At 34.3% G+C, this 26,468-nt stretch overlaps 1 protein-coding gene across 9 annotated transcripts in view; it reads left to right on the top strand.

The window, feature by feature from the left end:
* LOC120353712 (DNA-directed RNA polymerase II subunit Rpb4-like) overlaps window positions 1-26,468 on the top strand; it is a 53,843-nt gene that overhangs the window by 9,498 nt on the left and 17,877 nt on the right. For 2 of the 9 annotated variants that reach the window (XM_039438512.1, XM_039438508.1), the window contains exons 3-4: window positions 8,472-8,682; window positions 18,747-19,582. In XM_039438512.1, the coding sequence (XP_039294446.1) occupies window positions 8,472-8,669 (198 nt within the window). In that variant the 3' untranslated portion in view covers window positions 8,670-8,682; window positions 18,747-19,582. Of the gene's footprint in view, window positions 1-8,471; window positions 8,943-13,350; window positions 14,909-18,746; window positions 19,583-26,468 lie in introns of those variants that run through there. The other 7 variants (XM_039438514.1, XM_039438507.1, XM_039438506.1 and 4 more) reach the window with 6 other exon arrangements.

Below are 26,468 nucleotides of genomic sequence, written 5' to 3'. Positions count from 1 at the left end.
AAAAAGAAAAAAGATTTTTTTGAGAAAAAAAATATATTTAATGCATAACCTTAATGTCGGCCGACTATCAGTTATTTGAAAACGGCTATCTTCACACTTGTCGATTGTCGGCTGACATTCAGAATTGTCCTCTGATTGGTCAATTCTCACCAACAGCTGATTCTTAGCCAATCGGAGGACAGTAAATTCTGAGTGTCGGCCGACAAACGGTGAGAATGAAAACGACTATACTTGCTCACTCGGCGACGCAGCTTGTGTTTGGTTACGCTCAGACTATAGTGAGGTCCAGGTTATAATGGCAGCCCTTGATTAACATGGGTGTTGCTATCATTGTCTATCATTTGACAAAGCAGATAGCGCTATCCTTTTCTACCCGAAGAAATGATTGACTCAAGTATGTTGGAAAAATAGAAACATCTTCCAAATCATACAGTTATAATATTGAAATCCGTGATCAACGGCTGATCTATGACTTATTCCGCTTCTCTCATTGGTTACTGTGGCATTAGTTTCTGGTTTTTTATAGTGAGTTTGACGTTGTAAAGTTAGCACCTGATAATAACATTGGCTTGCTATTATCCTTGTCCGTCATTAGGCAAAGCAAATATCTGTAATTCTGCACGGTTGCCAGATCATTTTTAGGTTATGAATAAATTTAATAAACTACAAGAATATTTCATCTTAATTCATGAAAATGTATGTGATGGATAAAGTATATCTGATCATTATTAACATCAATCAAATATCTACTAAGGCTAAGCGCACACCAGTTAGTCAAGACAAGACATGATCAGACTCGTTTAGTCACAAAACTTCACATTGTTGCTTATGACGCAGCTAACACTGATTAGACATTGCAATTAGAAATGTCTTCATAAGTAACTATTTGAAGTATTGTGACTAAACGTGTCTAGTCTTGTCTTGATTAACCGGTGTACGCTGAGCCTTAGGCTAGGCACACACCAGTTAGTCAAGACAAGACATTATCAGACACGTTCAGTCACATAACTTTACATAGTTGCTTATGAAGATATGTCTAATTGCAATGAGTAATCCGTGTGTAATGCGTCATAAGCAACAATGTGAAGTATTGTGTCTGATAGTGTCTTGTCTTGTCTTGACTAACTGGTGTACACCGAGCCTTAAAGAGGCGGTGGGAAAATAAAATTGGCAACCATGTACTATCATTTTCGCTTACTTTATACATGAATCTCAATTTAGATTCCTTCATCCATTTACGGCTAGATAGACAGGGTTTCTCACGTGAATTGTAAATGAGAGTCATCACAGTTTTTTATAAGCTAGTAGTTCTGTGAACAGTAGATCTCGCGCAGTTATAAACCACAGCCTCCTCTTATACTGTCTGTCAGAGTATATCCTGTCTTTTTGTCGTGTCGGCGAGATATCGATGTGAAAACGGCTAATGGCTGTTGGGGTTGGTGTATCTAAAATGCTAACATCAAAAGCTAATCTCCTTCAAGACATACTGGCAACAGGACAGCCCGAGTTCAAAACAGAGAAAAGTCGAGAGACAAGACATTTAGTTATTAATTGCAAGCGTTATTGCATACAATCAATAGTTCATTTAATAGTGCATAAAAATTTCATTCAATGAGGCATGCAATTAATAGTCCACATAGCAGCTGATTTTTTACCAATTTACATTGAGATATTAATCGCATGCAATTTATAATCCACTCGACAGCTGATTTATGACGAATAATTCTATAGTCTGATTCTTGAAGGAAATTGGTGAGTGGGTTGCTGAGCCGTTGTCAGTGTGCATTAATGCCTGCCTCAGAGAAGGAGTGTTTCCAGATTTCCTCAAGATTGCCCGAGTGTGTCCGATTTTCAAGAAGGGTAACAGAGAGGATCCAGCAGACTACCGGCCAATATCGCTCATACCTGTCTTGGCCAAGGTTTTTGAGTGTATTGTTTCGGAGCAGCTGAGTTTTTTTCTTGAGAACAAGGGCATCTTCACGGGCTCCCAATATGGTTTTCGTAGAGGTAGATCAACAACCAATGCCATTGATGCTCTTGTCACGGACATACTCAATGAATTTGAGAAGAAGGGTTTTGCCTGGGGTACCTTTTGTGACTTGAGTCGGGCATTTGATTGTGTCAGTCACAAGATTCTGATTAAGAAACTGAATTACTTCGGCATCCAGGGTACAGCTTTAAATTTGATTTGCTCCTACCTTTGTAACAGGAAACAGACGGTTGAGATTCATGGAAAATGGTCACCTACAGTGAGTGTTGAATGTGGAGTTCCTCAGGGCTCCATTCTTGGGCCTCTGCTTTTTTTGATAGCTGTGAATGACTTACCTTATAATGTGGATGCCAATACATATATCTATGCAGACGACACTACTCTGATAAATACTGGTCGTGATATTCTGACAGTTGGTGAAGGGGCTACTAATGCAATGACACAGGTTTCTGATTGGTTTGCAGCTAATGGTTTTCTATTGAACCAAGCCAAGACACAGACAGTTGTCTTCGGTTTAAGACCATATGTGAGCGACCCCTCGATTTCTAATAAGGCCAGATTTCTTGGACTGACGGTGGATAACGATCTGTCTTGGGCTCCTCATATTGATACGGTTTTAGATAGGTTGTCTCGAGTGAACTTCCTCTTACTGCGTTTGATGTCATGTTTGCCTTTTGAATATGTAAAATCTTCATATTTTGCTCTGTTCCAGTCGGTTCTGTGGTATGGTCTGGTGTTCTGGGGTAATGCTACCAGGATTGGAGAGGTATTAATAATGCAGAAGAGAGCTATCAGAATAATGAGTAGAGCCGATAGAATAGCCCACTGTAAGCCACTTTTTGTTGAGCTTGGCATTCTTACGGTAGTGAATCTGTATATATTCAGTAGCCTTGTTCACACTCATAAGTGTAGAAAAACGCTCCAATGTAGATCGAACGTTCATGGGATTAATACTCGACATAGTCATGACATCAACATTCCTTTTGTCCGTCTGGAAAGGCTAAGGTCCAGCCATCTGATAATGGGTAGACGTTTATTTAATAAATTACCCCTCAAGTTTAGAGACATGAGAACCATAGAGTTCAAAAAAACTCTACATACGTGGCTCTGCGCTAACCCCTTCTATCATGTTGACGAGTTTTTTGAGCTGCCTGAATCCAGCTTAGACCTGTAATGCTATAAAAACCTCAGTTGCGAGTCGAAATTGGTCGAGTGTACATCGTTGGTTGTTTCTTCCACTATTTGTATTTGTTTTCTGTGAGTAGTTTTTGACGTATTGGTGCTTGTGTGGTGTTGTTTTGAAGAGAAAATTCTGCACTACAAGAATTCGCCTTCACTTTTTTGTTATCATTGCTGGATAAAAAGATAAGTCACATTTTAATTTCTGCTAAACAAGAGTTTCTACATGAACGAATGAACCCGGTAGGAAATTTTTAATTTCTAACTCGAGCGATAAAGGCAGAGAGGAGTTATCAAGAAGAGATAACAGTCGATAGGTCTATTATTCTTTTTTCTCTCTTATTCCTTTTAAAACCAAAATTCATTAATCAGGAGCTTCCAATTCTGACCAGTGCCTTGAATGCTCTCTAGGCTTCTCCTAAAATATTCCTTTCAGTACCTATCCAATTATACTAGAAAAGAGAAAAAAGAAATTTGGTTTTGTTTTACCTGTCTGGCTATATTAACAAATTTTATTTAAAAAATGAAAGATCTTCTACTATGTTGAAATGCAGTTGTAGTTGCAATAAAAATTATACGGAAAAGGAAATAATCTCTTGTAGCATCTGTTCATTGCATTTTCATTTTAAGTGTGTCGGCTTTAATGAAGTAAACTTTAAAAAAATTTCGAAACAAAGAAAACAACATTGGAAGTGTCATAATTGTAGATATAATAAGGAATCAGAAATGGATAACAATACCAGTATTTCTACAACTTTCAAAGATGAAATTATTAATGAAATCAGAAAATCGATTTCATTGGAAATGAAGGATATTAAGGGTGAAATGAGGGACCTTCGTCAGTCAGTTGAATTTGTCTCTACAAAGATGGATGAATACAAGGTTCAAATTGAGAAATATGCATCTGAATACAAATCTATCATAAAAGAAAATAATTGTTTAAAAATAAAAATGACCGCCATGGAATCACAACTAAATGAGCTGCAACAGTACACGAGGTCAAATAATCTTGAGTTTCACGGCATCCCAGTTACGAGAGAGGAAGATATTAACTTGATTGTTAAAGATGTTGCAAAGTATCTGAAGATGAATATTAGAGAAGAAGACATTGATGTTGCACACAGACTTCCTACCACCAAGGGCAAAATTCAGCCGATAATAGTAAGATTCACACGTCGTGACATAAAAAATAATTTGCTTTCAAGTTATAGAAAATGTCTTAAAGAACTGAAGGATAAAGCTAAATTGAATGAGGGAGATGGTGGGGGAAACGCTGGAAATGTGCAGACGCAATTGAGAACTGTAAATGTGAACAAAAACTTACAAGATGGGCCTGTGTATATCAATGAAAATCTCTCACCTTATTATAAAGAAATTCTTTTTCAAGCAAAGTTGTTTGCAAAGAATCATAAATTCAAATTCACATGGATCCGGAATGGAAAAGTATTCGTCAGAGAGAGTGAAGAGACCAGAATAATTCGAATTTCCAGTATGGCTGATCTGGAAAACCTGAATGCGAAATTGTTAAATGTCAACTTGACTTCTGAGAGTGGATAGGACTGGCCCACCGGACATTCAACAGGAGGAAAAGACTTTCTTTTGATTTGTTTTAGTATTTACAAATGGCTGATATAGAAGAAATCTTTAATTTATATGATAGTGAAAATAATTTAACAAAAGAAATAGATGATTATTTTAATTATTTACCCTTTAGTGAAAATAAAGATATAATTTTTTTAAATATTTATGTAATGAATGTACGTAGTTTGAGCAAAAATTTCAATGAATTCCTGTGTCTTCTTCAAAACTGTAAAACTTCTTATGACATAATTATCCTTACAGAGACATGGATAAATGAAAACACTCCTTTTACTTTTAACATACCAGGTTACAGAGTAGTTAATAAAAGTTCTAAACTGAATAAGTGCGATAGTTTGTGTATATATGTAAAAGATTCTTTCGACTTTTCTACATTGAACTGTGAGATTGATGAATGCAATTCAATATCTCTTGATATCAAAACGATTAGTGGTAAAACTCTTAAATTTATTGGTATCTATAGATCTCCTAGTGGTAATGTGCCGAGATTTTTATCTAGTTTAGAAAATTATATAACATCAATTCCAAAAGATATTGACGTCTGTTTTGCAGGCGATATCAACTTGAATATGAGTTTAAGTAATCAGCTTATTATTGAGTATGTTGATATTTTTAGTGGAAACGGGTTTAAATCTTACATAAATGGAAATACGAGAGTAACAGAGACTTCCGTCTCCTGTCTTGATCATATTTTTCTGAGAAACAATGATAAGAAATTAAAATGTAAAATAGGCAATATATTGAAGACTCATATTACAGATCACTTCTCGGTTTCTCTCCACTTGGGGTATGTAGACTGTTTTGTTGGTGACATTATTGCCCCAGTAAACATTAAGAAAATAAATTATGACATTTTAAGGCAGGCTATGGCTGAGGAAAAGTGGAGTGCTATCATGGAGGATGTTGTTGATGATGTTGATGATATGGTTGTATATTTCATAAATACGCTTAATAAACATATTGCGAAATCAACTCAGGTAAAAACGGTTACTCATAAAAATAGACCCCTAAAACCTTGGATAGTTCCCGGATTGATAAAATCGATCAATACCAAAGATAAAATGTATAAAAAAATTAAGAAAGAGCCTTTCAATATAAGATTAAAACAAGATTTGAAAAATTTCAGGGTAATATTGAATAAAGTAATTACAACTGCTAAAACACATTATTATAAAAATCAAATTAATAAACACAATAATAACCCCAAGAATCTTTGGAAGTGTATAAATGAGATTATTAATGAAAAAACCACAGGCAGAGATAAGATTACCATTGATGCAAACACATTAAATGACCATTTTGCCTCTGTCGGAATGAAACATGCTCAGAATATCAAAATAACTAATGAAAAAATTGAATTGCAGTTTGAAAAATACGATCACCATTTTCAAAATTCTTGGTTCATTAATCTTGCTCATCTGATATAGAAAAAATAATTAAAAATTTAAAAAGTAGTTCTAGTCCTGGTCTTGATGGCATAAATAACATGACTTTAAAACACATAGCCGAATACATTTCAACACCTCTATCTCATATTATAAATAAGATCTTCATCACAGCAACATTTCCAAATCATTTTAAAATTGCAAATTTAAAACCGTTATTTAAAGGTGGAGACAAAAGCAACCCCAACAACTATAGACCCATTAGTCTTTTGAGTAACATAGCAAAAATCGCAGAAAAATGCATAAAAATGAGTTTATTGAGTTATATTGATAAGTATAACATTATCCAAAAAAATCAATTTGGTTTTCAAAAAAATAAAAACACGCAAGATGCACTAGCTTATTTTATAAACATTGTCACAAATAATCTTAATAAAAATGAAAAACCTTTAGCAGTCTTCTTAGATTTATCGAAAGCATTCGACACGGTTCCACATGATAATTTATTTATTAAACTAGATAAAATGGGTATAAGAGGAATCCCTCTTGATCTAATAAAAAGTTACCTGCAAAACAGATCCCAAATTCTATCTTTAAATTCTCAAGAAAGTTCTGTAACCCTAACATCTTTTGGTTTGCCTCAAGGTACCGTGCTATCTCCAATACTATTTCTGCTTTATGTAAATGATCTTTTAAAACTGAAACTAGACTGTGGTAAACTGGTGTCTTTTGCCGATGACACAGCTATAATTTTTTCACAAAAAAACTGGGAAGATGCTTTCAGGGTTGCTGAAGGTGAAATGTCTAAAATTCAAAAATGGCTTGAACTAAATACATTGAGCTTGAATGTACAGAAAACTAAATATATTTCATTTTCAGCAAATGCAGCTGGAAAGCCTGATAGAAACTTAAAAATAAAACTTCACTTAGAGTGCACAAACAAGGACCTCTGCAGTTGTCCAAGTATTGTAAATGTATGTAATTTAAAGTATTTAGGAATAATCATTGATGAATGCTTGAGGTGGCAGCCCCATACTGCTTTTATAACAAAAAAACTTAAATATATTTCATATAAATTTTACCAAATAAATAAAATATTAGAACTGAAAGATTTAAAAACCGTGTATTTTGCATTGGTGCAATCCATTTTGGAATATGGGATAGTAATCTGGGGTGGAGCTTTTGACACTCATGTAAATAATTTATTCATCACCCAAAAATATATTATTAAAACAATATTAAATAAACATAGACTTTATTCAACTAATCTATTATTTCACGAATTTAACGTTTTGACTTTGAGACAACTCTACTTGAAAAATTTAACAAAATATATTATTAAGTATAAAGACAATTTTTTTATGATAAATGAATCTCATTACAATTTTAGGCCAAATACTATCAATAAATACAAAGTTTATTATGCAAAATTTACACTAGTTAAGAGACAGTTGATATATTTAAGCAGCAAGTTTATAAATATATTACCTTTTAATTTAACACATATAACTAGAGATACCAGTAATGATATAAAAAATTGGATAATTGCAAACTATTTCACTTCAATAGAAAACCTTATTTAAATTAAAATTTATTGTATCCCTTATAATTTATTTACTTTTATCTTTTTTTCATTCTCAGAAATGACTAAATGATGAGGATTTTTTTTTTATTTTAAATATTATTATACTATTTTCGATTTGCAACGGTCACCAGCGGGCAAAGTTTATTCTTTTGCTGGTGATGCCATATATAATAAGTAAATTATATTTACATATGTAAAGAGATATTTATCGCATGCAATTTATAATCCACTCGACAGCTGATTTATGACGAATAATTCTATAGTCTGATTCTTACTCTAATATTGGCGTATGAAGGAGGCTCCTTTTTCCTTTTATATTATCCTTGAAATGCAAAATTTCCAAAAACCTTGTATATAAGTCGACGCGCAATTTAAAAAGGAACATACCTGTCAAATTTCATGAAAATCTATTGCTGCGTTTCGCTGTAAATGCGCAACATATAAACATAAAGAGAAATGCAAAACCGTCGACTTGAATCTTAAGGTGCGTACAGATATACGCGCCGCGAACATGAGCAATTCACTTTTAATCAATTGATGCCAAGCTTTTTATATCTGTATCTTACCGTTTCTGTAAAAATACAGATATAATCAGCTGATTAAAAGTGAATTGCTCATGTTCGCGGCGCGTATATCTGTACGCACCTATAGACCTCACTTCGCTCGGTCAAAAAAGTTTATTCAAATTGTAATTGTGATAGAAACAAAATTTATTGTTGATTTTATTTTGAAGGAAACGATAGCGGCCGTTCGGAACCTGCTGACCCAGAAGAAGTTGCACAAATTCGAGCTGGCGTCGATTGCGAATCTGTGTCCGGAGACCCCCGAGGAGGCCAAGGCGCTCATCCCCAGTCTGGAGGGCCGATTCGAGGATGAGGAACTCAGGCAGATACTGGAGGATATCCAGACCAAGAGAAGTCTACAGTATTGAGCGAGTCTCCAAGGTAATATAGCTTTATTTAGATTATTTCTGTGATCAACTTACCTTATTACAGTATTTGGCACCGGCTCCACGGGCAGTATTATATCTATTGTTATTACCTATTGTAATAGGTAATATTAATAGAAAGAATTTTTCTATGATGTCAGCTCATGAATCTTATATAGATAAATAGTGATCTGTTAGGCATTCAATGTGATCACACCCTTAGTCTGTACGCAGCTCTACATTCAGATATTTCAAAACATCGAAAAATATTAAATTAACTGAACAATCAGTATTCTAATGATTGTTCGGCAGGAATTTTACTGCTTGGTTTAGTTTTATCATAGAGAAACAATAGCATAAGTAGATGGTATAGGGCTTTTATGTCGCAACTTTGATATGGCGGAAGGTGTGGCTCGTTCATCAATTGGGCTAGTCAGTCGGGTCGAGCGAGGGGTTTGTTACCACTGTCTGAAAAAAATGGCTTTTGGTGGCCCTGAAAAAGGGCCAAGTTTGTTGCTGGTGGCCCTGAAAAGGGACCAAGATTGTTGCTGGTGGCCCTAAAAGGGACCAAGGCAGGCTAGATGTTTAGTAGTCGTCGACTGGCGCGATACCACGCCGCGCGAGGGTCCCGGGCAGGTCCGTCTGGTGCGAGAGCAGGCCGGCAGGGGCTCAAGTCAATGGTTCGCAGTCTCCACTCTGGTTTACCCGGGCTACGGAGAGGGCTGACCGGGTGATCTACTAGCCAGAGGTCGTGCCGAATCACCGCCGGGAGGACCTCCTCGACCACTTCCTCGTTTAGAAGGGGCCTTCGGTCAAACCCCGGGCAGGCAGGGTCGTAGGCTTCCGCTGCACACACTCCGATGTCGGTTCGGCACCCAACCCGCGCATCCAGAATCGCGCGCCAGTTGTTAGGCTGGGGCGCTAAGTCTTGGGGCGCAGCTGGCGCGGCGGTGTACAGCCTCAGCCTCTCCTCCACCTGGCGAAGCCGACGTAGGGCCCTCCTCTTCTGGATTCGGCGGCCGGCGCGGTTCCTCCTAGGCATCGGCTGGGTAGTAGACAAGGAAGACACCTCAGGTTGCGGTTAGTCTCGCCGTGGTTCCCTCTTGGCCTGCTCGCTGCTCTGCTCCTGGTCTCGGTAGTGGTCTCGGCTGGTAGTGGTCTCCGGTAGTGGTCTCGGCTGGTGGTCTCTTCTGGCTCTTCAGTGGAAGGCTGCTAGTGAGCAAGTGCTATCGAGGGTAGCTGAGTAGCCCCCTTTTATTCACAGTCCCCGAGTTCACCTGCGCTGCTATTGGCCGGCGGTGCTCGGCCAATAGAAACGCAGGAACGGGTGGCGGCGACTGAGGCGCACCCTGGTGGCGGGTGGGTCAACCACTCATTTGGTTGATGCGTGGCGTGGGGAGCAGAGCACAGCGGCAGGCTGAAAGGTAGCGAACGCGAGGGAGGTATCAATTCCCCCCCCCCGTTTGAGGTAGCCACGGCGAGAATTTATTGATTGCAAAAAACAAGATACAATGTTTACAAAATATACAAAAGTGCCATTGGGCGATAATTTTACAGAAGTGAGACCAGAAGGGTCTCCCCAAACAGGTGGGTTGTGGTCAATAATTACAGAAATAAGACCAGAAGGGTCTCCCCCAACAGGTGGGTTGTTATTCCAAGAGATGTTGCTGGTCGGTGGTTGGAGCCGGGCGTAGTTGAGTCTCGTACACCTTGATGGTCTCGTTGTCACGGGTGATCCAGTAGACAGCTCCTTGGTTGTGGGCGACCGTATATGGTCCCTTCCATCTGGGTGCTAGGCCCACGTGGAATTTCTGAGCCTTGTTTGAGAGTTGATGATTCCGTGTGAGCACCTGGTCGCCGATCTGGTAACGAGGCTGTGTCTCGGCTATCGGGTCTCCGAAAATGTCTTATGACAAAACCTGTACTTTTGCATTATCAAGATGATAGGGAGACAGTCCTTATGACAGATGCTTGTAGTGTTGGAATCGCTGGATGTTTATGCCAGTTAGATGACGACGGAGCTATGAAACCAGTATCTTACGTTTCTCGAAGATTGAGTAAAAATGAAGAAAATTGGCCAGCAACTCATTTAGAAATGTTAGCTGTAGTATATTGCATTTCACATTTCAGACCCTTACTCTTGAATAAAAAGTTCACAGTTATAACTGATCATAGTAGCCTCCAACATTATAGAAACATAAAAGAGCCAAACTCTCGTCTTGCTAAATTAGCAGCGAAATTAGTCTATTATGATTTTGAAATTAAGTACAAGCCAGGGAAAAATCTCCAGCTCATAGACGCATTATCAAGAGCTCCCATAGATGTACCAATTGAGAATGAATGGCAAGAAATCAATACAATACAATGTGCAAATATAGGCTTATTACAGAAACAAGACCCATATTTAAATAAAATATATCTTGTATAAATGCAGCAGAAAAGCAATTTGCTAGAAAATCCCGAAGTTACTTGCTTAAAGACGATATTCTATATTACAAAGATTCTCAATACAAAACAAGTTTTCTCCATATTTTAGCACTTCCACAATCTTTAGTTCCACAAATCCTACAACAATTTCATGAGTCTGTTCATTTTGGCGGTCACTTAGGAATAGAAAAGACTATTTCCAAAATAAGAGTAAAATATCACTGGCCAACAATGAGACAAGACATCATTGATTACGTTAAATCCTGTCCAACCTGTCAAAATACAAAAACAGCAAAAACAAAACCAGCAGGATTGTTGAAGCCGATAGAAATTCCAAAACAACCATTTCATACCATATGTATAGATGCAATAGGCCCTTTATCACTGAGCGGAGGTCGCTATAAGTATATATTAGTAGCAGTAGACCGAGCTACAAGGTTTGCCTTCTGTGAACCAGTAGTTTCCATTGATGCAAAAACAACAGTTAAATTCTTCACAAATTTTTCCACTACGTATGGATTACCGAGAGTCATACATACAGATAATGGTACGAATTTCAGGTCAGAATTAGTAAAACAATTTTGTGTTTCACTAGGAGTGACGCAAAAATTTGGCTCCAGTTACATGCCAACTAGTCAGGGCATAACTGAAAGATATAACCATACGCTAATAACTATGTTGAAATGTTACATAAATGAAAAGCAAAACAATTGGCATTCCAACATAAAGTATGTGTGCTTTGCCTACAATATTTCATATCAAGAATCTCTAGGATACACACCTTTTTATCTAGTACATGGTTTTCATCCACTCAGCCCTTTCGATGTAGCATTTTTACCCCCATCAGCTGAAATAGATCGATTTCAAGTGCTACACGATCTAGCTGAAATTCGGTCACAATTACCGAATATAATACAAAAGGCCCAACAACGACAAAAGATTCGCTTTGATGAAAAACATAAACATGTAGAATTTCAAGTAGGAGACAAGGTGCTTGTATCGTATCCACCAAACGAGCCTGACACTTGTAAAAAATTCAATAGTCATTTCAAAGGCCCTTATACAATTTCTAAGAAGATTTCAGATCACAACTACGAAGTAATTTTAGAAAAAAGAGGTCAATTTGTTCCAGAAGTAATACATGTCCGTAGAATGAAGAAATTTTACAGTAGATAAAAGATTCCATTATTATGATTAATATTCAAGTATTTTTGAAATATACTCATCAGAATATAAATGTAAATTAAAACCTTATCACTTCAACTGAAGAAAGAAAAAAACCTTCGTATTGTAAATTACGTTTACAATAATTGAAGATTTTGTTTGAAAAATACAAATACTTCAATAATTTCACTCATTTTAATGTAATTGTCACAAGCATAATTTCAGAATATATTATTGTATATTCTTAAATATTATTTTGCATAAGATTGACACTTCTTTAAGCTGTTCTGGAAAAATTTGATCAGATGAGCTTGTTGCTGTTGATTTATCAAATTCTCATTTTCATCAATTATTATTTTCTTACTTCTATTTAAATTATTATACTTCAATACTTATTTTTGTTTTTCACTTATCAATACAATACAACTTATATTGAGAAAGAATAACTGATCACTTATTATTGATGAGACATTTAAAAACCCGAATTTTTTTGCATTCATTTGAAGTCAAATTGAGTTGAGTAGGCCTATTCATTATTTTCATTAATATTATGGAGATATATTCATAGCATCTCCATTATTCAACAATTGATAAGAGCATTCATTACCTTTTTATGTGAATAAAGTACCTTTTTATGTGAATCTATAATAATTGAATAAATTTATAATGAATAATTTGAATGAATTTATTGTTGAATAAATTGTAAATAAAAAGTAATTTGAGAAAATTCATACATACATTGATTATTGAACTATTCAAGAGACAATTTTGTATGCTACTGCAATTATTATTTTTATGTACTTTGTATGTAGGTAATCAAATTAATTGTAAATAATCAATTTATCAAAATAACTTGTGTATATAGAACACAAAGAGATACAACGAGTAAACTATTGTAATAAAATTTTGATTCAATATAATATGATAATATTGATATTTAAAATGCACAAAAATAAAGATCTATAAATTAAAGTAAAATGTTTTAATTTACAGTAGCGAATATTCAATCAATAATATGTAGCAGTGAATCTAAATGCCAAACAAATAATAAATTTAATATCTCGATGTAAAATAATTATTATTAACTTTTCAGAAGCCAGAACCCACCCGGTAAGTCATGTTTCCTCAAGCCCTTCCCTTACTATTTCTGATATGGTGTATGGAAACAGCAGCTGTCAAGGTGTTCTCAGGAGTAATTCTTCAACCAATTCCTCACGTACACGCTTATGAAGCTTCTGTGCCTATCAGCTACAAGACGAACTTTCCAATGGCGCAGATGACTCTTCTCCAAGCGGACAAAGTATTCCAACCCAGATGCCCACTACACTCTGATTGCTCGATCGAAAAAGTTATTGAGCAATTATACAACTCAATAAACGAAATCATCAAACATGATCACCAGAAAACCTCGAAAATGAGTCGTACTACTCGGTCGATCGACGCAATAGGAGACTTCCTACACTTCTGCTGCGGCACAGCGACAGACGGAGAGCTCCATGGACTCGAATTCAACGAGCAGCATATCACAGACCACCTGAATGCTTTCCAAAGTCTCGTGAAAGACGACCATCAAGATCTAATCAAAGTGACGGGAGAATTAAACCTCTTCACTAACAACATCTCTAATCAGTTCCATGCAGCCTACAAACTTTTCAAAAAATCACAAGTAGCAGCAGATGAAGAACTCTACACTCAAATGATTGCATACGCTTTTCACATATACTCACATCTATACCTCATTGCCAGACGAAACTTCATCACATCAATAAAAGAAACCTGCCAACAAAAATTAATACCAGCAAACGTCATCAAACCAGAATTGTTATTGAAGGATCTCTCTCAGCTACAAGAGAAGATGAATTCAACAACAAATCAACAGTTGGCGGTTGATCTCAAAAATTATCAGCAGCTATATCAACTTCCAATAACAACATGCCGAGTCACAGAAGAAGACGTTACAATCACGGTGAAGATTCCAATTGTCACGAAAGCATCGAACTTCACTTTATTCAAGTACATTCCCACCCCACTCAGCTGGAAAAACCAATCGTGTTGGCTGCCAAGAGAAGACATGATCATTGCGAAAAGCGGAAACACCATTCAAGTTTTGGCCGGAAAACAACTAGAGCTTTGCCAAGTACCCAAAACAAAGCTCTGCTATCTACCTAGACAGCAGCATTCAGGAGAATTATCATCAAAATGTACGGAGCATCTCGTTATGTCATCAACGTTACAACAACTACAAGAATTTTGCGTTTTCACCTGTACAAGCAACACGGATGCCGTCCAAATTCTAGAAATGTCACCTACGGTATTCTATGTCACCAACATTCAACCAGGGACATCAATTAAATGTGAAGGAGGAGAAGAACAACTATTATCGACTACTCTTCCAGGAACAATTCAAACATCTATCCCGTGCAACTGTGAGCTACAGGAGAAGAACAAAACACTTATCAGAAAGACATTTCCTTGTGACTCCCGTGCTCCTCTAATTCCAAATATTCAACACTTCTTACCTTTACACTGGCTAAATATTAAATCATTAAAAGTAGATTCTTTTCAACCACATAGAAATCCTCATTTTGATAATTTTACTGATATTTTGAAAGATGACTGGAATGTAACAATACCAACATTGTTTATTCATAACAATATAGCACCAGATTTATTTGAAAAAGTAACACTTCCAAACAGTTGGTATGATATTTTTAATTCTACTTCCATGGCATTCTATTTTATTTATGCATGGTTAGCACTGATTACTTTGGCATTACTGTACTTCATAAATAAGATTCACATGCTACTGACTCTAAAAAAGGCTCAAGAAAAACCCACAATACATATGATGGAGCTTAAAGATTGAACAGTCAAATACCACAGAAATTGTTAAAAAGAAAAACGTTTTGATGTAACTTTTCTTTTGTGTGTCAATTGTCTTATGTAATTAATCAAAACTGAACATAGGATATTATTTAGTTGTGTTATTGATCTGTATTATTTATTTATTGATCTATTGAATGCTCTATTAATGAATATTAATTTACAAATTATTGATATTTCAATTGAATTACATGATTTACCTATTGAAGATTAATTAAATGCATTATTGTTGAATATTATTTTATTACTAATTATGGATTTTTCATTAGTATTATAGTATGATTGACCTTTTGCATATTATTTTAATGTATTACTTATGAATAGGCTACAATTTTTATTCTAATTTTGGATTTTTCATTTGTATTCCACGATTTACCTATTGAATATTTAATTGAATATTAATTGAATACATTATTGATTGACTTTTCATTTGTCTTGTATGTATTAAATATAATAAAATTTGAATGCATTATTAATTAATATTATTTAATTCATTGATTTCCAATTATATCAGTTGAATAACCTATTTTAATTTTTGTCTATTTTATTATCGGTATTATTAATGCATTATTGATTTCTTTATTAGTATGGAATAAGATCAACTTAATTAATTAATATTATTCAATTATCATTTTTTAATTATAAGAAAAACAATTATTATTATTATTATTAATACATTTTCATAGTTAGTAGGATTATTTGTATTATCATTGGTATATATGTATTTTAACGAGAAGAGTAAGCATAGTTTTATTGAATTCTTTGAATAACATTTTTTTTTAAATTCTATAAATGTAAAAGAAAAGATATCTATATTCAAGCTACCACGACCAAGATGATTATCACTGAATAAACTATTGACAAGAAAGAAGGAATTTATCAAATTTATGTTACCATATTGATTTAATGAACTGTTAATATAATTATTATGTTATACTCTCAATCAGAATGTGTATTGTGAATTATTGTTCAATAATTGTCTCTTGCTTTGCACTTGTAGAGCCAGGGTCGGCTCTTCTCCTAGGGGAGGGGACATGTCATGATAGTGACAGAACCGTGTCTCAAAAATAATTTAATTATAATTATTTTTAATAAAATACAGTACTTTCAATTATTTTAAATGTTATAAAATATAGTATAATTTAAACAAATTCATTTTCATCTTAAACTGCAGAGCAAGAGAGGAAAACGTTCTATTCAATAAAAATGTCTTAGCAAAGCTTCCACGCCATTGGCTAAGAACTTGATACAAACTCAGCAGTTGCGCTGACAAAATTTTCATTCCTAAAAAAGGCACTCGCTTCTCGTTCAACTGCGGTATCGACCACGAGTCCAGGTTTACCCAGGAGAGTCAGTTCCATATTTTCTGTAAGTTTCTTTTTCTTTAATTTTCTTTCAAAATTCATTGTCATCCTTTTAAACTGTAATATCTTAAATAATAATAATAACAATAATAGAACGTTTTCCTCAACATATTTTTTTTTAATAAATTTAAATTCTTAAATAAAATCAATTTCATTTTAGATAATTAAATATAAGCCAACGGTTTCATAAGAAAGGGCGTAATTGTTTAAAATAAGATTTGTTTGTTTAATCATCCGTATTACCGATTTTCAACCTTTTGTATTTTTTTAAATATTGTTCAAAATTGATAAGAACTTTGTGTCAATAAAAACTAAATTACTTTTCCAATTCTTACTTCTTCTATTTTCATCCTATTTCAAAAATTCAAACACCTTGTGTGAGTCAAAATTTTTATTATCAAAATTTCCAAGTTTTTGTGTTTTTTTCTTTATATAAAAAAATACACTGGTGGAGGCGTTCCTGTTCCTGTGAGGTAATTGATTGATCGAAACCCATACGATTTGGAGAAATCTGGGGATTAATTCATTCAATTATCCACAAATTTAAAGATCCTATAATTTTTGGTAGTGTGCTTTACCAAACATCGAGTAGAGGCACTAACCACTAAGAAGAATACAATCGATCAGTAGGCCTACTAACGAATTGATTATTTGAATAAATCACATTAATGTGAAGAACATAAATAGATGATGAAATAACACATAACAAAACACTTATAATCTTTTCGTTAGACTGGTCATTTCTCTTTATTCTTTTATTTGTTACACTTCCTATTGAGATAATTTTCTTGGTTCAACACGGCTTCGCGTTGGATTGCGGTTAGCGTGTGTAGACGCTGGTTAATATGGTCTTTGTGCGGTTCGAGTTGATTTTCGGGCCAGTGGCTCCATTCCCCTGGCCGTGGAAGGGTTTGGCCAAACAGGATTTGACTGGGGCTGTATCTTAATGTTGCCTCGCCTACGGCTCGGGCGTAAACGTTTCTTTCGGTGCAGCAAACTGTCACTTTGCGCACTAGTTGCACAAATAACTATTAAAAGTAATCGTTTTCAATTTTTCATATCATCAATATTAATTGTTAAGATTGATGCGAATGTGAAAAAACAATTTTCACTTAATCTGTACTTTTTTAGTTATAAACTCCTCATCCACATATTAATATTGTCAATTCAAGTCATGTTTTTTTAATAAATGTTACAATGAATATGACTGATGTTGTGAAGATGAAAATACAAATTTCACTTGAGCTGTACTTTTCTGTTAGTCATCAACTTCTTATCCACTTATTATTTTTTCAATTTGTCGTGTTTCTTGATAAATATTGAAGTAAGTACAGCTCAAGTGAAATTTGTTTTTTCACCTTCACAAAATCAATCATATTTACTGTAACATTTATTAAGAAACATGTCTTGAATTGACAAAATTAATAAGTGGATGAGAAGTTGATTACCAACAAAAAAGTACTTTTTTGTTGGTCATCAACCTATCAACTAGATCAATGTAACTTACAGAGCGCGAGGTCTACTGCTCACAGAACTACTAGTTTGAAGAAGAAACATTTGTACTAGAAACATTTAAAAAGGTGGCATCTTTTCCAATTCAAATAATATTTGTTGATGAATTTTGGCAAACATACATTTCCGCGTCCGAAGGAGCAAAAGTGAAGGAGCTTTTCAAGTGAAAATTGACTCTTTACATTCACTACATCAATCTAAATAATTGACCGAGCGAAGTGAGGTCTAAGATTCAAGTCGACGATTTGTCATTTCTATTAATGTTTAAATGTAAATGTTTATATGTTGAGCATTCACGGCGAAACGAGGTAATAGATTTTCATGAAATTTGACAGGTATGTTCCTTTTTTAATTGCGCGTCGACGTATATACAAGGTTTTTGGAAATTTTGCATTTTAAGGATAATATCAAAGGAAAAAGGAGCCTCCTTCATACGCCAATATTAGAGTAAAAATCAGACTATAGAATTATTCATCAAGAAATCAGCTGACAAGTGATTATACAGATGTGTGGAGAAGCCAGTCTATTGCTGTATTTCCATAGGGTCTATAGTTTCAATCAGGTACTTGTGGATCACAATACTGCGTGAGGTCTACTGTTCACAGAACTACTAGTACTAATAATTAATATTGGTAATATGAAAAACTGAAAACGTTTACTACTTCAGACACGAAAAGTTTTTTTTGAAATTATAGCTGCGAAAAAGCAAAATGTAACTTGATCCTTAAAGGTGCGTACAGACTTTCGCTCTGCTCCGCAACCGAACGTCACTCCATCAGAGCGATTGATGATCGACCGGGGAGCAACAGTGGTTCGACCGGGGAACGCGAGAAGATCTATCATCTTCCGTAACGTTCATGATGGGTGCGGGGCGGAGCAACTGTGGTTCGATGGAGGAACGAGGGCGGAGCGTGCTCGGTGCGGGTTGGAAGTGCGTATATGTGTACGCAGCTTAAGGTGTGCGTACAGACTGAAAATGGGGTGTCACTGAAGGGGGTTCATTTTTGTAGTGAAACCACCTTATTGTGAAAGGGGCTTTCATTGTATATTTTAGACTCCTGTCAGCATTCCTTATGAGTAATGCCAATGCTTTTTGGTCTCCAAATGATGACAGTTTGAAGTGAATCTCAGAGAGTAAAGTAATTTTGGAAAAAAATATTATAAATAAAGGATACTTTATGTTCTTATATTGTATTTTTAAATAATACTTTGCAAAATATGCATCAAGATTCTGTGCTAAAGGCGTTCAAAAGTTAGGTACACCCAATTATGTATTTTATACAATCAAAATATTTATCTCTTTCCTGTATAGGGCTACTTGTAATATAAATATAAAGAAAATAAAAATCTCAGTACCCTTTTTTTTAAATATTTTATCACAACATGTTTCGGTCATTTGATTTTATTTTCTGAGATTTTTATTTTCTTTATATTTAAATCAAAATATTGTCTTTATTATGTGAATAGTATGTATTTGTAATGTTTGTAATATTGTCTTCACTATGGATGACGTATTTGTAATGCTTGTTTTTACTTTTAATGAATAAACTTTGTATTCTTCATAAATCTCTGTCTTTTGAGCCTAGTTTATACGATGCCAATTGGCGAGACAGTTGTTTTCTTTGGACAATTGTCATCACGTGCTTGCGGATTGTCGGAGGCCAGGCCAGTTAAACGAGGAGATGTTACGTTGCCAACTATTGCCACGACAGTCGAGAACTGAATATTATACAGCTGACTCAAATCCTATAGTGAGCTCCACGTTATAATGACAGTATTTGATAAACTTTGATCATAGAGAAACTTTAGCGTATAGATATCCCATGGTATGGGGAATTTATGTCGCAACTTTTACTGTTATCTCAAGCCGATTACTGTCAATTATTGTCAATTTTTACTGTTTTGTTGGGGTGAGAGTGTATGAACGGCACAATTTGAGACTACCAGCGTCACACAGCTGCATGGGAAAGAACTGAGTGAACTATCGGCTTGGGATAACAGTAAAAGTTGCGACATAAACGCCCTATACCATGGGATATCTACTTATGCTATCGTTTCTCTATGCTTTGATGTTGCTATCCTTGTCTATCAATCGACAAAGCAGGTAGTACTATCTTTTACTACCTCCGCAACGATGCCAAATCTGTTTTTGACAATGTATAAATATAATTAATTAAGGCAGAGAACAGACAACGCTGTTCTTCTATCTGTATCCACTGACATTATAACGTGGACCTCACTATAGCATTTTCTTTAAAATTAAACTAAGGTGAAAACATGGCTGAATGCTCGTCGTCTGTTGTGTCACGTGAGGACTTAGAACAAATGTTAAACCAGCTATGCAAGGAATTTATCAGTGAGTCTTGCAATGTGCTGGAAGAGGAGATATACAGAGTGTTTCAAAAGTAGTGTCGAACATTTTAGGGTATTGTTCCTGGATGATAGGAGACTACAAATGTCGTATTTTAAGTGTCCAAAACTCAGCGGTCATCCATTTTGTTTTTTTTCACTTGAGAATTTTTATCTCAAGAACGAAATGATGTATTGATCTGAAATTTGGCATGAATATTTATGCTATGAAGACTCAACTTTAAAAAATCAAATTTATTTATTTATTTGTTGTTAGAATTACAAATCATATGAATATGATCGGGATAGAACAACAGGCATAGCCCAAAACTATTCTGTTCCCAAATTTTGATAAATAATAAAATGTCCAAAAAATAGGTTATGTTCTTACTGAAAAAATTTAAAGTTCAATTTCTGTCCAAAAACATATATGAGCTAGAAATTTTGAATTTAGAATGATTAAAATACCAAATTGTAGTCAAATATTGCACTTAATATTACCGCACTTTGAATAAATTAAGTTATTTCAGAAAATTTTGAAGCCAAAAAATACACACAACTTTCCACTTTAAATTAATTTTTCAGAAATGAAACTTTTTTGATGTAAATTTTCAAAATTGCAGTCATTCTAAATTTTTTATTGCAAATTTCACGAAAACCGTTCACTTTATAGAAAATTTACAAAATATTTAGCGACAAAACAAGAGACAAAAAGTTGGCAAATTTTATCAAGATTTCAAGGATACCTCATTTATTAAGATTGGTCTTATTAAATTTTCTTAGCAAACTTTTTTCTACAATTTGAGACCAAATTTATAATTTTTGAATAGATATTGACCGAGCTGGAGTTATTTTTACATCTTGCCAGAATGTATTGTTTGCTCAACCAGACTATTCAAATTCAAAAATTTATTTATTCCTCATAAAAAACAAAACAATATGATTTATAATCTGCTGTCAGTTCTTCATACTCTTACAAGATCTCTTACATAAGGATAATTTTTTGTACAATAAAAACTACAAACAAAATAATTAAAATTGAATCAAATATAAAGTGGTCCTCAAAAAATCGTCATCCTAGTATTTTTATCACGATTGAGATTCATAACTTATCAGGGAAGAGTCGTGAAACGACAGTGCTTTAATTCAGGAATGATCTTCAGATGGACCTGAGGTCTGTGTGTGAAGACTAGTTCTTTGGCTTGCCAATACGTTTGGAAGATTCCGAGGAATGATTCAGATTTTTGTATACATTCACGTTAGTAAGGATTGACTTTTTAAATATGTAATACAGTAAATGTGTGATGTATTGATTAATCATTGATAATATTATACTACTATTACCATAGGTAAGGAAAGTATTGCTTTCCGAAAAAATTAAGGTACCCAAATTTCTAAATTTCTATACGTTTCTAGGTCCCCTGAGTCAAAAAAAGTGATTTTTGGGTATTGGTCTGTATGTGTGTGTGTGTGTGTTTGTGTGTATGTCTGTGAACACGATAACTCCATTCCTAATCAACCGATTGACTTGAAATTTTAAACTTAAGGTCCTTGTACCATGAGGATCCGACAATAAGAAATTCAATAAAATTCAATTCAAAGTGCGGATAATTACTACAAAACCATTCTTTTCACGTTTTTCTCGAAAACGGCTCTAACGATTTTCTTCAAATTTATACCATGGATAGCTATTTAAAAGCCCTATCAACTGACATGAGTCTTAATTCTGGGAAAATTGCAGGAGCTCCGTAATATTATTGAGAAAAAGAACACATGGTCGAGATATTTCATCTGTAGAACACAGCTGTTTTGACGACTTTTAAAAAAATCATTGAATTTCACATCACACAAAGGAAAAAGTACTCTGAAAACAATTATTTAATACACATTATACAGTAGTCGTAGTTCCAAATATGTTGCCGCCAATCGTCATTATATTATTCCCCTAAATTATTCTCGTTTAAGAATGAGGCTTACAGTTCAATGAGCAAGGAAAGTTGTGTGAGTGTACCACACCAGATTTTTAATAGTAGGTAGTCCTTTTTGGTGAAGCTATGTGAGAAATGTGACGCTGGTAGTCTCTCACACTGTGCCGTTGTTAGGTACCTTACCAAAACAGTAATAATAAACAGTAGTCGACGGTAATCGGCTTGAAATTTGGAAGATAAACGCCCTTTACCAAGGGATATCCTCTTATTTTATTGTATTTTTTTATATTTTCCTTATTTTATATTTTATCTGAGGGGAAATCTTGTAACAACTACACGCTAAAATTAGCAACAAGTGTCATTTATGGCAAACACATGACGCATGATAACAGTGTGTTTTATCCTTCTAAAGGCCGTTTGCACAGTCAAAGCTTAAACTGAATTCAATCAGCAGTTGGCTTAAACTCAAAATGAATCACATTATAACAAACGAGACTTGATACGGATTCAATCCAGTTTAAAATTAAATTTAGTTTAAACTGTCACTGTGCAAACGACCCTTATAAGTTGAAAATGTCTAGTTTCTACGCTTTTGGACACAAAATACAAAAATTAGACTTGAATTGTTGAAAGTCGAATGTAATCTACCTTTTGGATTTGTTACATTTATTATGTGAATAGTATGTATTTGTAATGTTTGTAATATTGTCTTCACTATGGATGACGTATTTGTAATGCTTGTTTTTACTTTTAATGAATAAACTTTGTATTCTTCATAAATCTCTGTCTTTTGAGCCTAGTTTATACGATGCCAATTGGCGAGACAGTTGTTGTCTTTGGACAATTGTCATCACGTGGTTGCGGATTGTCGGAGGCCAGGCCAGTTAAACGAGAAGATGTTACGTTGCCAACTATTGCCACGACAGTCGAGAACTGAATATTATACAGCTGACTCAAATCCCATAGTGAGCTCCACGTTATAATGACAGTATTTGATAAACTTTGATCATAGAGAAACTTTAGCGTATAGATATCCCATGGTATGGGGAATTTATGTCGCAACTTTTACTGTTATCTCAAGCCGATTACTGTCAATTTTTACTGTTTTGTTGGGGTGAGAGTGTATGAACGGCACAATTTGAGAGACTACCAGCGTCACACAGCTGCATGGGAAAGAACTGAGTGAACTATCGGCTTGGGATAACAGTAAAAGTTGCGACATAAACGCCCTACTTATGCTATCGTTTCTCTATGCTTTGATGTTGCTATCCTTGTCTATCAATCGACAAAGCAGGTAGTGCTATCTTTTACTAGCTCCGCAACGATGCCAAATCTGTTTTTGACAATGTATAAATATAATTAATTAAGGCAGAGAACAGACAACGCTGTTCTTCTATCTGTATCCACTGACATTATAACGTGGACCTCACTATAGCATTTTCTTGAAAATTAAACTAAGGTGAAAACATGGCTGAATGCTCGTCGTCTGTTGTGTCACGTGAGGACTTAGAACAAATGTTAAACCAGCTATGCAAGGAATTTATCAGTGAGTCTTGCAATGTGCTGGAAGAGGAGATATACAGAGTATTTCAAAAGTAGTGTCGAACATTTTAGGGTATTGTTCCTGGATGATAGGAGACTACAAATGTCGTATTTTAAGTGTCCAAAACTCAGCGGTCATCCATTTTGTTTTTTTTCACTTGAGAATTTTTATCTCAAGAACGAAATGATGTATTGATCTGAAATTTGGCATGAATATTTATGCTATGAAGACTCAACTTTAAAAAATCAAATTATTTATTTATTTGTTGATAGAATTACAAATCATATGAATATGATCGGGATAGAACAACAGGCATAGCCCAAAACTATTCTGTTCCCAAATTTTGATAAATAATAAAATGTCCAAAAAATAGGTTATGTTCTTACTGAAAAAATTTAAAGTTCAATTTCTGTCCAAAACATATATGAGCTAGAAATTTTGAATTTAGAATGATTAAAATACCAAATTGTAGTCAAATATTGCACTTAATATTACCGCACTTTGAATAAATTAAGTTATTTCAGAAAATTTTGAAGCCAAAAAATACACACAACTTTCCACTTTAAATTAATTTTTCAGAAATGAAACTTTTTTGATGTAAATTTTCAAAATTGCAGTCATTCTAAATTTTTTATTGCAAATTTCACGAAAACCGTTCACTTTATAGAAAATTTACAAAATATTTAGCGACAAAACAAGAGACAAAAAGTTAGCAAATTTTATCAAGATTTCAAGGATACCTCATTTATTAAGATTGGTCTTATTAAATTTTCTTAGCAAACTTTTTTCTACAATTTGAGACCAAATTTATAATTTTTGAATAGATATTGACCGAGCTGGAGTTATTTTTACATCTTGCCAGAATGTATTGTTTGCTCAACCAGACTATTCAAATTCAAAAATTTATTTATTCCTCATAAAAAACAAAACAATATGATTTATAATCTGCTGTCAGTTCTTCATACTCTTACAAGATCTCTTACATAAGGATAATTTTTTGTACAATAAAAACTACAAACAAAATAATTAAAATTGAATCAAATATAAAGTGGTCCTCAAAAAATCGTCATCCTAGTATTTTTATCACGATTGAGATTCATAACTTATCAGGGAAGAGTCGTGAAATGACAGTGCTTTAATTCAGGAATGATCTTCAGATGGACCTGAGGTCTGTGTGTGAAGACTAGTTCTTTGGCTTGCCAATACGTTTGGAAGATTTCGAGGAATGATTCAGATTTTTGTATACATTCACGTTAGTAAGGATTGACTTTTTAAATATGTAATACAGTAAATGTGTGATGTATTGATTAATCATTGATAATATTATACTAGCAGGGGTGCCCACAAGGGGGGGCATGGCGCAATTTGCGCCATCAACATTTTTGGGGGGGGGGCATGATTTTTTGTATATTTTATGTCAACATTTTGAATTATGATTAAAAAATCAAGGTATTAAATAGAGATATCCTAATGTAGTTAATTTTTCTCACCTTTACAATGTTATATTTTGCTAAGTGTAACTCAATATAAAGCATAAGCACAATTGATAATATTTTGTATGCAGGGATTTTAGTAATTTTTAAGCCTATGAGTTTGAAGGTAAATCTTTGACAAAAATAAATTATAACTCCATCATCCACTATTATTCTGATTTCCTTTGCTTCATTTTAATTTTTAATGGTCCTGTGTTTGAGTTTCCTTGCTGTTGCAAGAAATATGCGATATTTTCCTCATTTTCACAGTCTCGCCAGTTTTTCGATATAACAGTAATGCAAGATCAATTTAGGGCAACTCAGCTTATAGAGCATGAAATTTTCTCTCATTTAAGACCAATCGCAAGTTTCTATCATGCATTGTACTCATTTTAGAGACTCTTTAATAACAGTAAAATCGCAAGAAAAATGAGAAAATAAAGATCATCATTCAATTGGCTGTAACTTTTGAACGGTACGTATTGAAAACAGAAGTATATTTCATGGGAGTGAAAAGAGGAGAAAATTCATCACAACCTCGACCACTTTTTGGATTTTGCATCTGAAGTGTTCCACAAGATACGCAACGTTGCATATGCCAGACTGTGAGAATGGGGAAAATATCACAAATTTCTCGCACATTCAAAGTTGCGTATCTTGTGGAACACTTCAGATATAAAATCCAAAAAGTAGTCCTGCGCGACCACTCAATTCATTGGAAATTTATTATCTTTAATATTATATAGAGAATGCTTTTTCTCGAAAAATTCAAGGTTCTCGAGATTAAATGGAAAACTTAAAAAAATCCAAAATTTTGGGGTGAAGTCGCCTTCTGGTGTGTCAGCAAATTTCAGATTAGAATTCAGCGACCCAAAATATATATAGGACCATCGAAAAAAATTATTTCGGGGCTGTTTCCTGAAAAACGACCATTTGACTGGACTATAAGTTGTTATCCTATTATAATAGCGAGCAATTTATGTACATCTGTTTATATTTTTCTATTTCTATATCTGGCTATCTGGTTATTTATGTTCAACGGATCTCGGAAACGGCTCTAACGATTTTCACGAAATTCGGAATATAGTAGGTTTATGGTATCAAAATTCGATTGCACTAGGTCTCATCCGTGAGAAAACTCTCTGAAGGACATGAAAAGG

Source organism: Nilaparvata lugens, chromosome 11, assembly GCF_014356525.2.
Source record: "Nilaparvata lugens isolate BPH chromosome 11, ASM1435652v1, whole genome shotgun sequence".
In the NCBI taxonomy this organism is placed as follows: Eukaryota; Metazoa; Arthropoda; class Insecta; order Hemiptera; family Delphacidae; genus Nilaparvata; species Nilaparvata lugens.
This window is presented reverse-complemented; position numbering and strand designations above follow the sequence as displayed.